Source organism: Theobroma cacao, chromosome 3, assembly GCF_000208745.1.
Source record: "Theobroma cacao cultivar B97-61/B2 chromosome 3, Criollo_cocoa_genome_V2, whole genome shotgun sequence".
NCBI lineage: Eukaryota > Viridiplantae > Streptophyta > Magnoliopsida > Malvales > Malvaceae > Theobroma > Theobroma cacao.
Window position 1 is genome coordinate 20,138,648 of NC_030852.1, and position 13,936 is coordinate 20,152,583.

Genomic DNA, 13,936 nt, shown 5'->3' on the forward strand with positions numbered 1-13,936 from the left:
TATAATTTCCTTTATAAACTCAACATAAACTCTCCCATTTCACTCTTCATGGCCGGCCAAAGCAAAGAACAAAGAGAAAAGAATAGAAACAAACCCTAGAGAGGAAAATTCAAGAGAAATTTGTTGAATTTCAAAGAACAAAGCAATCAAAGGTAAGATTTTTCAATTTTAGCTTAAAATCTACCTTTCCCATGCTTTCTTTTTCATTTTCTATGGTTGAAACACAAGTTTTCATGAGGGAATACTTGTTGGCCGAACATAGGGAGAGAGGTTTTGATGATGAATTTTGCTAGATTTCATGATATCTTAGTGTTTTTAGTTGTTTGATGATGTTTGGCATGAAAAACAAGCAAGAAAATCACATGCCCTTCAATAACCCTCTTTGGCCGAATGTTATAGGTGACATGTTGATGATGGATTTTGTTGTATTTCATGTTATTTAGCTCGTAATTGATGATTTATGGTATCAGATATCGAAAATGGTTATCGAAAAGTATAGTTCCTTTAGTAAGCGACTTGAACAATAATGAGAAAATCATAGTGAATGGACTTGGATTTGATTCTTAATGATATAGATGGATTTATTGGGCTGTGTTAACACTGATTAGCACGTTAGTTCGGAATCAGAATGAATTTTGGTTATGATGAATTAAGTCACAATCAAGCTCATTGAGGTACTTTGGTGTATTTGGAATATTGGAAGTGTAATGAATATATTTGAAGGTGAATCAGATGTTTTGGTTAATTCAACAGTGTATAGTTCGAGTTAGGTCAAATACAAATTCAGTTTGATCATAATTGAACTCACGTAGAACACCGTCTTTAAGTGATTATTCGTACAATTCTTATTTAATTTCATGCATTCATATAGAGCTTGAAATAGTTTTATAACAGTTTGACACAAATATATTGAATTACGTGTCGTGTATTATATATAGGTGGTGAGCCCTCTGATAAGGGTAAAGATATTGTACCTGAGGACCAAGAATAGGAGTACTCCAAACTCCCGTTATTGTGAGTAATCAGACGATCATCTTAACTATCTAAAGTAATTTATACTTGTTTTTATGATTTTAAAGAAAAATGAACTTAAATTGTAAATTATTATGTTTTAAAATTGAAATGTTGGTTAAACGAAATGAGATTTATAACTTGTTTTGAAATCGAATACTGGTTTTGGAAATTGAGTAAGTGGAGACTATATACTTGTGTTATCTATATATATATGGTTTGAATTGATGGCTTATGACAATGTGATGGCATGAACGGTTGGATTTGTGGTTTGTGGATTGTATAAACTGTTTTGTTTTACCTTGACAGGCTGGGTAATATTATATTAACCATGTCATGTTGTCGAAATTTTTATTGATTTGATGGGTTATTTGATTAGCTTACTGCAGTGGGTGGATTTTCGTAGACTAACCTATTAGAGGGGTACAGTAAACCCCGTTATATTTTACCTTAGTACGAGAGGTGCGGAGGGTATCTCTTAAGGTATGTTTAGAGTACATTTCATGCTGAACCACCACGTGAGAATGAAACTCAACCAATGCCAAGGAATGACTATATTTTAAAAGTAAAAACATGTTTTATGGGTATATATCATTTTAACATCCTTGGCGAACTCAGTTGGATGCCCGAGCCAAGGTGTCTCCGAGTATGAGTTTTGGCACAAGTCAAGTTTTTAAGAGAATCATAAGCCTTGTTGATTATTTCGATCAAATGTAATTGTTTTACATGAATTGAAATGAGTTTTAAATGTTATGAATCATATTATGAAGGGATGATTTAACTGTCTCAATTTACTTGACTTTAGATGTTGTAAATGAACTTTGCTTACTCATTGGGTTTATAAAAACTCACATCTTCTTTTTACCTATTTTAAGCTCAGGACAGTCTGTAGACAACCGATTTTGTCAAGGGTTGCTTTTGGATTTGCATCCTTAGAAATTGAAGGTCTACAGTCTTGTATATTTTCGGTTATTTTGGAGCTCATATGTCATTGTAGAATATTTTTGTATACCTGGTTTATTGTGCTATTATATATATGAATTTATTTTGTACTTACGCTACAAAAATTGTCTACGTAAGATATTATAAATATTGTTTTATAAGAAAATAGAATATTTTATTTAATATTTTTATTTAGTTTGATTAGTCATAATTTCATTTTAAATGGATGATTTAGATTACTAAAATTATTGTTAGATAAGAAATGTATATTTTTCGATCGTATGTTGTATTTTCACAAAGTTTCAAAATTTTCATGTAAAAATGACTAAAATACCCTGTGTAGCAGAAATTACTTTTTGTTTATTTTTTATTTAAAAATATTTTATATTTTCTTAAAACATGACATTTAGTAACTGTTGCTCACAGGGGAGACGTAAAATTGATGCAAGAGCCTTGTGAGGTTTCGGTTAACATTCCGTGTAATGAATGTCTATCAAGACATCGTGGCGGTTGTCACGGGCTCGAAGGAAGTACCGGGTTGTGACATGAAAGATGAAAAACATATTATATGATCATGTCATCATACTACATCATTATGTTACGTTATCATCTATTATAATATGTGATCTATATGTCGAGTCAATATTATAGTACAACATGACAAGAGACATTTTGATTAATATCAATTAGTTAACAAAACTTGCTTGGTTCAAAATAAATGTATAAGAACTTGATTGAACATAATAGACGAATAAATATTTATTTAATTTTTTTTAAATAACTTAAGGGCTTTTTAGATAATATGCAAAAGTAAAAAAAATATTGCACAATCCTCTAAAACTGTTTTGCTAATTGTCAAAAACCCTTTAGGGGAAAACTTTTAACAGGTAATAATATAGTGGGGTTTGGGCGATTGATTGTTAATTAGTATTACTTAAAAGTTTTGAATTGAATAGCTCAACATATAAATGATAATTGGGAGTACTTAAGCTAATTTAAAATATGAAGATATGCTCGACATTGGTCAAAGAATCCCATCAAGGGAATGAATCAAGATGATAGTCAACAAGCAGATAGGGAGCGCAATAACAGTCATTAATATTTACTGTGTGCTTTTTCATTTTAAGTCATTCTTTATTTTATTTATCCTAACAAAATGAATGAGTAAATGATCAAGAAACCAAAGATGTGTACGTTCTTCTATAGTCACAAGCATCCACATATCTAAAAATTTCATCCGAATTTTTGGTCGAAAAATAAGTTCCCTAACAAAATATTATTTTTTTAAAATAAATTTCTAACAAAAAATAACTAAATCGAAAAAATTGACATCATATGCAACTTTTTTATGTTTTCTTTTGCCGGATTTGCGACAAAATTATTTTAGTTAAAATTTAAAAATTCATCTAAATATGAAAAATTAATTCGGACTGAATCAATTCTGTCCAAAAATTAATGGGTTTTTTTAGTGTTGCTATTATCATTCTCAATGTTTCAAATGAATTTGTTAAAAGATCCCATGAAACTTGACAGGACCCTAGGCCTTGGATCAATGAGGCATGTGGGAGTTGGCTGCAAGGCCAAGGTGTAGTGCAATGTGGCAGATAGAGGTGAGGTTAGATATTTTCTCAACATCTCATGGCCTGAGCTCTTAAACAATGCAAATACTCCAACAATAGAACTGCTACATGTTTAAAGGAAGCTTGATTACTTCATATTTTATATCTTTAAGCAACGCTTAAAGTGAATGGCTTCTTTTTGTTTTGTGTTTCCGCATACCAAAGTGAACATTGAGCAACCAGTAGCATGCTTCCCACACTTCTATCCTCGCCTTTTGCTGTACAGGTGTCGCCCTGTAGCTTGCCTGTCGCTAAGTTTCGTTGACTGATAGGTGAGACAAAAAAAACGTAAGCTGGAAAAGACAGAGCACCAACCAGCAGGCGGGCCATGGGGTTAGCACATGGCATGGACCTTTTTTCGCATTTACATATATCTTAGGTCTTCTAGGTTTACATGTTTCTCCGCCAATTTCGCGTCATCATGAGTCACCGTCAGGGTTTGCCATTCCATTTGGCTCCACCACATGCTTCGATATTTATCCTATGAACAAGATTTATTACTTAGAAGGAAAAGCAAGAAAGAAAAGCAAGCGTGCTTGGGAGGTCAAGAAATCATTCAACTTTTCTCCTTTTTTCCAACTTTTATTTATTAAGATAAAATTATAAACTTAATTTTTGTACTTTATCAGAATAATAGATTTAGTTTTTATATAGTAATTTATAAAACAATGAGTCTTTATATTTTTTAAAATTAACAATTTCAATCTACTCGTTAATAATACTAAATTTTTTCTATTATTTATATTAATATAATATTTTTTATTAATACGACATTAAATATTATGATATGTTAATGATGATTTGGTATTTTTATTTATTTTATAATATTTTTTTACTGTTTTAAATTATAAAAATTTTATAAAAATGTACTTTCCACAAGGAAAAAGAAAGTCTTGATCCCCTTGTTTTCATTTTGGATCCACTGGAAATGTCTATTTATTATTTTTATTAATTAATTTTAAAGCAAACGCGGGGAGAGGGCCCAATTGAAGTAATTAATTGATAAAACGTTACCTGAAAGTGAAAGGCAAGAGAACTGTTTAGCCAATCCAACTATCAAACCTTTCATCATAAAAGAAACGAACCGACGGTGCCTTGACTTTTACAGCTTCATAATAATATCCTCCTCCACTTGCACTAGACTACTCCTCTTCGCTCCGACGCCACTTCTCTTATCATTCACACAAAATAAAAATTCCAAAAGAAGAAAGGAGGAGGAAGAAACAATGGTGATCTCAACCACCGATCCCGCCTCGGATCAGCAGGTTCATTCCAGTACTTTTGCTTCCAGATATGTCCGTCAGCCTCTTCCTAGGTACTTCTTTGTCTCCTTTAATTTGTTTGTTTTGGGGCAACTTCTGCCTTCCTTGTGGATACTACACATCAATTTGGTGTGTCTTCCATAAGCAACGAGTTCAAACTCAGCGTTTTCCCTTTAATTTCCTCTGCGAAAATATCTAATTCTAGTATAAAATTTTTGAGTTAAAGACTGGCAAGATACAAGTTGACAATGAATACAAACTCTCAGCATTTTCCCTTTAATGTGTGAGTAATGGATCACAATGACTTATTTACGCTTCTTTGCAATATTAGAATTTCATTTTAGCCCAGTGGAGGCCGGATGGTGTGATTTCATGCCGTGTCCGCCCCCATAATGGTCAACTTGTGACTTGTCTGTCCTTCACACGTTAGATCCAGCCCCTTCGTTGATCATCCTCTCCTTCTTTCTCTCTTGAAATCCGAGAAAGAAAATAGATTTAGTTTTTTTTTTTGGGTCAAATCATTATTTATTATATCATAAATTCAAAATTTTTAAATCTTAATTTTTTAAAATTTTTAATTTCACGTAACATCATAACAGATTATGATCGAAGTTGATTAAATTAAGTTAACGCGTTGCGTGATTTAATATAAAATAAAAAAATAACAGATATATATATGATTTGTAAAATTAATGTTTATTATACACTAGGACCTGAATTTATTACTTTAAAAACTAATAATTTATATTATTAAGATAAGGAAATTTTAAAATAATGAAATGTTGTATAAATAGCGTTAATTGGGTTGGATTCGGGCTTAAGTTTTAAAGATAAGGAGCTTGATAATCCTAGCACAACCCATTGTCACGGACATTCTAATAATGGAAATGTATTAATTAGAGCATAACAGTTTTTATATGTTATTATATAGGGTTTATATTTGATGCATTATCGGTGTACATATCACTTAATTAAAGGATGTCATCTCATAAATAAATATTTTTAAAATTATGAGTATTTGTTTTTGGGAGTTTCTACCTTTTAAATTTTATTTATAAATAAAATGATAATATTTGATACAATAATAGTGTATAAAATCTATACACATGCAGTGCATCAAATATAAATTCAATTATATATAATTATTTTTTATTTCTACTCATTATATCAAATAATAAATATTCTTTACGTTTCAAATTGATTTCAAGAATAAAATATTGTGTGTCATATTTTATATGTGTTACTCATCAAGTGAATTAAAAGCTTGAAGAGTCCACTTAAATTAAATATTCCTATGAAAGGCAGTCTTAAGATATTACATATTTTATTAACTACTTTTAAATTTGAATTAGATCAATGAACCAAGTACTTGGGTGCAAAAGACATTACTCCTTTATATATATAATATAAAATATATCATAAATTAAATATTTCACTTGTGTTCATGTAAAATTAAATATTAATTGTTTTTACGTTTTTGCGAGTTTAGAATTTTAGAATGTTTTCTTTAAATGAATATTCTTTGGTAATCTCTTTGCATACACCAAATTACTTTTATCAATATAAAAATTTTAAATAATAAATTAATTTGTCTTAAAAATTATTTAATTTGTCTCTCACTTTTTAAAGATGATGTGGCAATGGATCCTTTAAGAGTTTAACAGTTGACTAACATATATAGTTGACAGTTTAAAACAATTAAGGAACTAATAATAAAGTTATTGAAGATAAAGGTGCCTTTTTTATCCAATGCAATGTAGTCAAATTTTGATGTCATGGATGGCTGCAGATTCAAGATGCCAAACAGTTCAATGCCCAGGGAAGCAGCACGTCAGGTAATAACTGATGAATTGATGCTTGACGGAAATCCAAGGTTGAACTTGGCATCATTTGTGACCACATGGATGGAACCTGAGTGTGACCAACTCATGTTGGCTGCAATAAATAAGAATTATGTAGACATGGATGAATACCCTGTAACCACTGAGCTCCAGGTACTTCTCTTGTTTGCTTACGAAAAGCAAAAAAAATGTCTCTCTAAGCTTAGCATATTAGAATATGGTACAGTAATTGATTTCACCACATCCCTTATGTGCTGATTCAAAAGATAGTAATCAAACAGATACCACCGTGTCTCAACAATGCAGATTCCTTTGCCAAGGGAGATTGTAACTCTCAAACATAGCGGTTTTGCAGCTTTGAGATAGGCTGCTGCAGAATGTTGGTCTTGATAGTGAAACTTCTGATTGTTGTATTGAAAATGATAAAGGTGATAACAACACCAACACAAGTAAGCGTAAGTCCAAAAGCAAGTCAAGGAAACTAGTGAATAATATAGTCTTCTAGGATTGTTGGTTTTTGTTTAGCTTTAGTTGTTTCCATAAGGGGTAAAAATAAGAAAGGAAAATCGAATCAGAGAACAATGCTAATTCCATTAGGAAGAGTTAGTTTGCCTTAACCTTTTCTATTTTAGTTACTTTGAATATAATGGGCAAAAGTTTTATCAAAGGGCTTCACTACTATTTTAGCATGCTGTTTGAAATCTTGCCAACTGGGTCCTAAATTTAAAAACCATTGTTGAGTGATGATACTTTTGAAATTTTTAGAAGGGAAAAGCAAATTTAAGGACACAGATATATACTTAGTTATATATAATTGTTTTTTTGAAATATTAGTTATATATAATTGATACCTAAGCAAATATATAAATTTGTTTACACAGTCACTGTCCCAACCATTCAGTATCTCCTTTTAAAGTTTTAAACATATTGATTGATGGTGGACTATGTAATAGGAGGTGTTTGTTTAAAATCAACTGACAATAAGTGGAAATAAGTGGAGAGTCCCTTATTACATTTAAATGTCCAGCTTATACTAATTTAATCATTAGGGGATTTAATTTTACCACATTAACCGCAAGTCTTTGCCTTTTGGGGGGGATAATTGACATTTTGACGTCTTATCAACCTCAGCAACATAATTTCTTTCTTTTCTTGGTTACTCTCTTTTAAGAAATTTGTTCTTTAAGAAACATCCTTTTCATCTTCTCTCCTATATCACTCACACATTTATCCTAGAATGTGTGGTCATATGAGTGCATTCTGTGGCTAAATGGGCTTAATATAGGTGGTTTTTGGGTGGGGGATGTAGATTCATTCAAATTAAAATGCTCTTGTCTTTCATCATCAAGTGATAGAGAGAGAAAGAGACAATAATTTTGTACTTTTGAACTAAATTGTGTTCATTTGGGGCTTACAAAGGAAGATTTTTGTTACTGATTAAATAGTTTCCTAGGTTGAATAAGATGTCTATGAACAAGGAAACTTCTTCTTTCAAAATGATAGGTGATATGAATTGCTAGACGACCTTATATTTTTCTTCTTCATTGCTTATAAGATCAATTGATATCTAATTGACTTTATGTTATCTGAAGAAATTCATTTTTTGTACCCTTTAAGTTACCTTAACTGGGTTAGCCATCATATTATTGAATCAATATTTGATTTCGGTCCTACAGAATCGATGTGTAAACATGATTGCAAACTTATACCATGCTCCAATTGGGGACGGTGAGACAGCAGTTGGTGTCGGGACCGTTGGTTCCTCTGAGGCAATAATGCTGGCAGGATTAGCTTTTAAAAGAAAGTGGCAGCAAAAGAGAAAAGCACAAGGCAAGCCCTATGATAAGCCCAATATAGTCACAGGGGCAAATGTGCAGGTGAGGTTTTGCTTGATATTTTCTGTTAAAGATACTTGAAACAGTGTCTTGCATTAATTTTGCTGCTTCTCTAATGATACACTTGAAGTAGTTTTAACCAAAATAACATAAGGATGTGTTCAGGGAAATTTATTTACTGGAATATGAAAATTCAAAAAACAAGGAACAGCCTAGAGGTGTTGTAATTTTGGGAGAAAGAGTGTATATGGCTGCTGTGATGCAGCCTCTGTTTTATATCTCTGAACAGAGATGAACAAAGAGAGAAGGCCACAATGATTTTCATTCATCATTAAGAATATATACAAGGCATAAGGAAACACATAGGAAACACTTGTTAAAGGACAGAGTACAAGTCTTAAACATAGCTGATATATAAGCACGCAAAGTCCCACGTACTGTTCTTCGATATTGTCAAAGACACGTACTGATGTGCATGTTTTCCGGTGGTTTGTCACTTGGCTTTTTGTGTACTTGGGTACGTACAAGCATTAGCCTCAACAAGAGGTAGGTATATATTGTCTCCAAAAAAGGTAAAAAGTTCAAATCTTTCCCTCAGAAAAGAAAAGAACCATACACAGAATCAACCAAAGTATTTCTCATGCCAAACATGCCATACCCTACTATGTTCTTTTGATATGAACGATTGGCCTTCCTAAGCACCTGATGGCATACTGGTCTTAAGGTGTAGCAATCAGAACTTTGAGAAACAATGAGCAGTGTAGAAATGGCGGTTAAATGGGGCGAAAATACAAATGCCTAGATCTTTTATGCTACCTTTCCACTTCTAATTGGAATTTGCATGTTTGGACTGGGCATTCAACCTTGTGGTGTGTGGTGCTTATAGGTTTGTCGTAAATGTCCTTAGAAATAAATGGTAAATTCTTTTTGTGTAGATTCAAGCATCTATAGTAAAGTAACTGATTTTCGAACCCTAATGCCTGCATATCTGGCTTGGTAGTGCTCTGCATTATGTGGAGTTCCTCCATCTTTTTTCTAGATTATCAACCATTTTTATTATGATCCATTGGGGTCACTGAAGCATAGTTAGGTGGTTACTTTCATTCGAAGCATCAGTATAATACAATAAGTTTCTTAGCATGCCTTTTGTTATAATTTTGATGTTTCTGTGAGAAGCTCAAAGGTTTGCTTGAATCATTAATTAGGTCAGTTCGTGCAATGATGTGAAATATTCTTGAAATGTGCTACACAGGTTTGCTGGGAGAAGTTTGCTAGATACTTCGAGGTTGAGCTGAAGGAAGTGAAGCTGAAAGAGGGATATTATGTGATGGATCCTGTAAAAGCAGTTGATATGGTTGATGAAAATACCATTTGTGTTGCAGCCATTCTGGGATCTACCCTGACTGGGGAGTTTGAGAATGTAAAGCTCCTTCATGAACTTCTCACCAACAAGAATAAGGAGACTGGTTGGGACACCCCAATACATGTTGATGCTGCCAGTGGAGGATTCATTGCTCCTTTTGTTTACCCAGATCTTGAGTGGGATTTCCGCCTACCATTAGTAAAAAGCATCAATGTTAGTGGCCACAAGTATGGCCTTGTATATGCTGGTGTTGGTTGGGTTGTGTGGAGAACCAAGGAAGATTTGCCTGAGGAGCTTGTCTTTCACATCAACTACCTTGGATCTGACCAGCCCACTTTTACCTTAAACTTCTCTAAAGGTAATATATTCATGCATTTATTGACACATGTATTCATTTATCCTTGTAGGTCAAATGGGCATGTGTGTGAATTAATTTAACTCTTATGCTCTATGAACAGTGAGTTTAGAATTGATTTTATTTTTGTTTCTAAAACAGAGGTCAGTTCTTTACAAGATTGATCCCTGAAATCTTGTTTGTTCAAAGACTGAAACTTGATCAAGTTTCATTCATCTCATAAATGATTTCAATGCATGTGAGGCTTTAAAAGTTCCCAAAAGTAGGACCCATCACAGCCTTTAGGGTTTTTTTTTTTTTGAAGTGAATGGTACAGTTAGGATAATACCCCCTTAGTTCTTATTTTTCTATTGATGGTGCTCAAGTCCAACATATTGTACGCCTTGAGTTTGGTTTGTGGTCAGATTGGTAGCATAGGCACTGTTTTTACCATGCAATGGGTTGTAGTAATGACTTCATAACTTATCAAGCTAAGAAACAGGATACTCATGACAATTTCATGGAAATTTGTTATTTCATTATCAACTTTTTTATTTTTTATTGGCTGCTTTGTTTGTAGCATGCTGTTGAAGCACAAAACGTTGTTTTGTGACTGGAGTGGGAATTGGAATCACATTCATACCTTCACTAGTGTAACTATAGTGTTATGTCTGCTTTATCCATTAGAAACCTTGTTTGGATGCTGCCAAAAACACTGCAATAAAATTTATTTGGATTAATTTCCTTCTGATTCAAAACAGGTACAAGATTAATTTCATTTGATAGGATTACTATAACTAGAACTCCAAAATATAACTTAGCAAAAATTTTGTTATTAAGCATGCTTTCAGAGTAATGCTGATAACAACAAAATGCCTGGATATGTTCTATTCAACTGTGTGTTGGTTAAACAATTTCAAGTAACAATCTGCTATAGTTCTACACTTTGGTGGCCTATGTCTTTGATGTGGTAAGAAAATTTATATCATATTCCCCTCATTATTCATAGTTTATCTATGAAGTATAGGTAAAGTATTTCATCAAGGTTTCTATAAATCATAAACATATGTTACAAGTAATAACTTAACCTTGTTAGTGATTGTGGACAGTAATTTACATTTTACAGTTTTGAATTACTTACTCTTAAGAATTCATGTCTTCCATTTAGAATTGTCTTTTTTAGCTACTTTTAGAACAAATAATGTTTCAAATACACTGGCACTGATGCTTAAATGCTAATAATTCTTTTCTCCCTCACCATTGTGGCAGGCTCTAGTCAAATTATAGCTCAATATTATCAGTTTATTCGGCTTGGCTTTGAGGTAATTTCTGCTAAATTTTTTAAACAGACTATCAGATATGTGGAAAGGATAGTTTCAGTTTAATTTAGCATAAGTACCTGGTTGCCCCATTGATTTTTCTTTGATTTCATTTCTTTTTCAAGAACCATTTTTCAAATTCTCTACGCTCACTACGCATGGAAACTGATTGCATGGTATCTCATAGTTCAGCAAGTGTTTCCCTTTTCTCTTTGGTTTTTGGGGACATGTGAAGACCCATTTGGTTAGACTGAGACAATTCTCAATGATTTAATTTTTATCATCAACATAAACTAGTGAAACTGTGCATAGTGTTTGTGTTTGTATACAATTCCCAAGTGTAGTAGTTTGTAAGCAAGAGAAACTAATTAATGTAGAATAACTTAGGTAACCTAAATACCCTCAAATAACATGGGTCCATCAGGGTATATTCAAACAGCTGGAATCCCAGGTTCAAACTTCAGTAGGAGAGAGTGGGGTTTTTGGAATGAGTGAGAGCTACCTCCCTTTTGGTACCCCAAGTCTAATAGGCTTTTGTATTCACCTTCAAAAAAAGTTCTAAATATTACAAATTGCAATGGAGACCCAAAGTACACAATCAGTCTCTTGGTAATCGTCAACCTCTGTCACATCAATCTCTTCTTGTTGGAGAAAGCTCAACCTTGATCTGTGAAGCATTAAATAGATCCATGAAGAACTCTCTTAGCTATAGAATTGTTTGCAGCATCAACACTGTCAATGGCACTTGCATTTTAAAAGAATTAAGTCAATAGGTAAAATAGCCTATTCACAAAACTCCTATACTTTGATAGCCTCTAATTTTCTCTCCATATCCAGCAAAAATAAATCACATAGAATGTTTTACTAGGTACCTCATCACTAGCATCCTCTATTGCTTGCATGATCTCAACCTTCTCAAGTCCATCTCCCCAACCTCTTCCAATCAGAAACTCTGCTTGTTGGGTATTCAATTCTTCAGGCTGATCGTGTTGCACTGGTTTTTCAGTTTGTTTGTCATGCTTCTCAACTTCTAATTCTTCAAAGCTTTTAATTTTTCTGATAGAGAAGCAACTGCTTCGAAGATGTCCACAGGACCACAACTATTGGAAATCTATCCTTAATGTTGTGAACCTCTTGAGCTCCTTCCTTTACTATGATATGTACTACATCATTTAAATTATGAGCTTCAGCTTGACTCTTGTTTTCCAAGCATATTTGAGGAACTAGATTGAGAGTTGAGACCATTAGGCCATACCATCTAGTAATTGTTGCAATGCCCATAAGTTTACTGTCTTTTCTATCTCTTTCTAAGTTTGTATAATTTTTGTTCATAAAAGGGATACAAGAATATCATTGAAAACTGCATTGAGAATGCAAGAATTCTGAAGGAAGGGATAGAGAAAATAGGACGGTTTGAGATTGTCTCCAAAGATGTGGGTGTTCCCCTTGTGGCTTTTGCTCTAAAAGACAGCAGTAAACACACTGTATTTGAGATATCTGAGAACTTGCGAAGGTTCGGGTGGATCGTTCCAGCTTATACAATGCCTGCAGATGCCCAACATGTTGCTGTTCTCCGCGTTGTTGTTAGGGAGGACTTCGGTCGCAGCCTGGCAGAGAGACTTGTCTCACATATTGAGCTGGTTGTGAAGGAACTAGAATTGCTTCCAAGTCGTACGGCCATTGGATCTGCCCATGTTGATGCCGTGCAAGAAGAAAATAAGGATCCGAAGTCTGGTAAAAAGACTCAGAGAGAGATTATAGAAGACGCTACCAGGACCTGGAGGCGTTTTGTGAATAGCAAGAAAACAGGGGTGTGTTAAGACCCAACAAATCCGTGTTCTACAATATTATGTGTTAGCCATATTGGAAATTAATGGATTGTTGGGGCAATATCTATTTTACTGTTTGAAACTGCAGCATTACTTATATTGTAATTTCATTGTGTTATGCATGTATAAGAGCGGTATAAGTTTATGTATGTAGAATATTATGTTCAAATTAAATAATATATGGATTTCGTCGTCTGGGTTGCTTAATTTTTTTGGGAGGGAAGCCCTCATATATTGCAAATTAAACACAACATTTATAGAAAATGACAAATTATGCCCAATATCATCCTTGGTTGGATTGTGTTGTATATCATTTCATTTGGATTGCAAGGGTTTTGTTATATTCCCGGATGATGTGATTGTAGAGAATCTTGTTAGGCTAAACTTATCTTTCTTTTCCCGCTTTAGTTCTCCTAGGCAACATCTGTCATGGGTCAATGAGAAAAGTGTTTATTTATAAACTTCAAGTCTCACCTTATCTTTTATTAATGCGATATTTGTGACATTTTACCTTATCCAATTATGCAATGTTCTCGTTGTACTAACTCTTGACTTATAAAAAATAGAGATGTTTACATTGG

The 13,936-nt window shown here is 33.2% G+C and overlaps 1 protein-coding gene and 1 long non-coding RNA gene across 3 annotated transcripts; both read left to right on the forward strand.

The window, feature by feature from the left end:
• LOC108661233 lies at positions 978–2,061 on the forward strand. The gene is made up of 2 exons (XR_001926982.1): positions 978–1,014; positions 1,887–2,061. It is a non-coding gene; the product is annotated as an uncharacterized LOC108661233 (long non-coding RNA).
• Positions 4,586–13,562, forward strand: LOC18604490 (glutamate decarboxylase). Of its 2 annotated transcripts, XM_018117928.1 has the most exons (6): positions 4,586–4,887; positions 6,624–6,828; positions 8,352–8,552; positions 9,763–10,231; positions 11,477–11,529; positions 12,864–13,562. In XM_018117928.1, the coding sequence occupies exons 1-6, from the start codon at positions 4,799–4,801 to the stop codon at positions 13,344–13,346; spliced, it is 1,500 nt and encodes a 499-aa protein (XP_017973417.1). In that variant the 5' UTR covers positions 4,586–4,798; the 3' UTR covers positions 13,347–13,562. The 2 variants fall into 2 exon arrangements, with proteins under 2 accessions (XP_017973417.1, XP_007037065.2); XM_007037003.2 differs by lacking the exon at positions 6,624–6,828 and having other exon boundaries at positions 4,668–4,887.

Bases quoted from the DNA above. Each gene is read 5' to 3' on its own strand.
- LOC18604490 (XM_018117928.1), top strand. From the start codon at position 4,799: ATGGTGATCTCAACCACCGATCCCGCCTCGGATCAGCAGGTTCATTCC. The intron at 6,829-8,351 runs GTACTTCTCTTG...TCGGTCCTACAG, and splicing joins CTGTAACCACTGAGCTCCAG to AATCGATGTGTAAACATGAT. The intron at 11,530-12,863 runs GTAATTTCTGCT...TGTTCATAAAAG, and splicing joins TTATTCGGCTTGGCTTTGAG to GGATACAAGAATATCATTGA.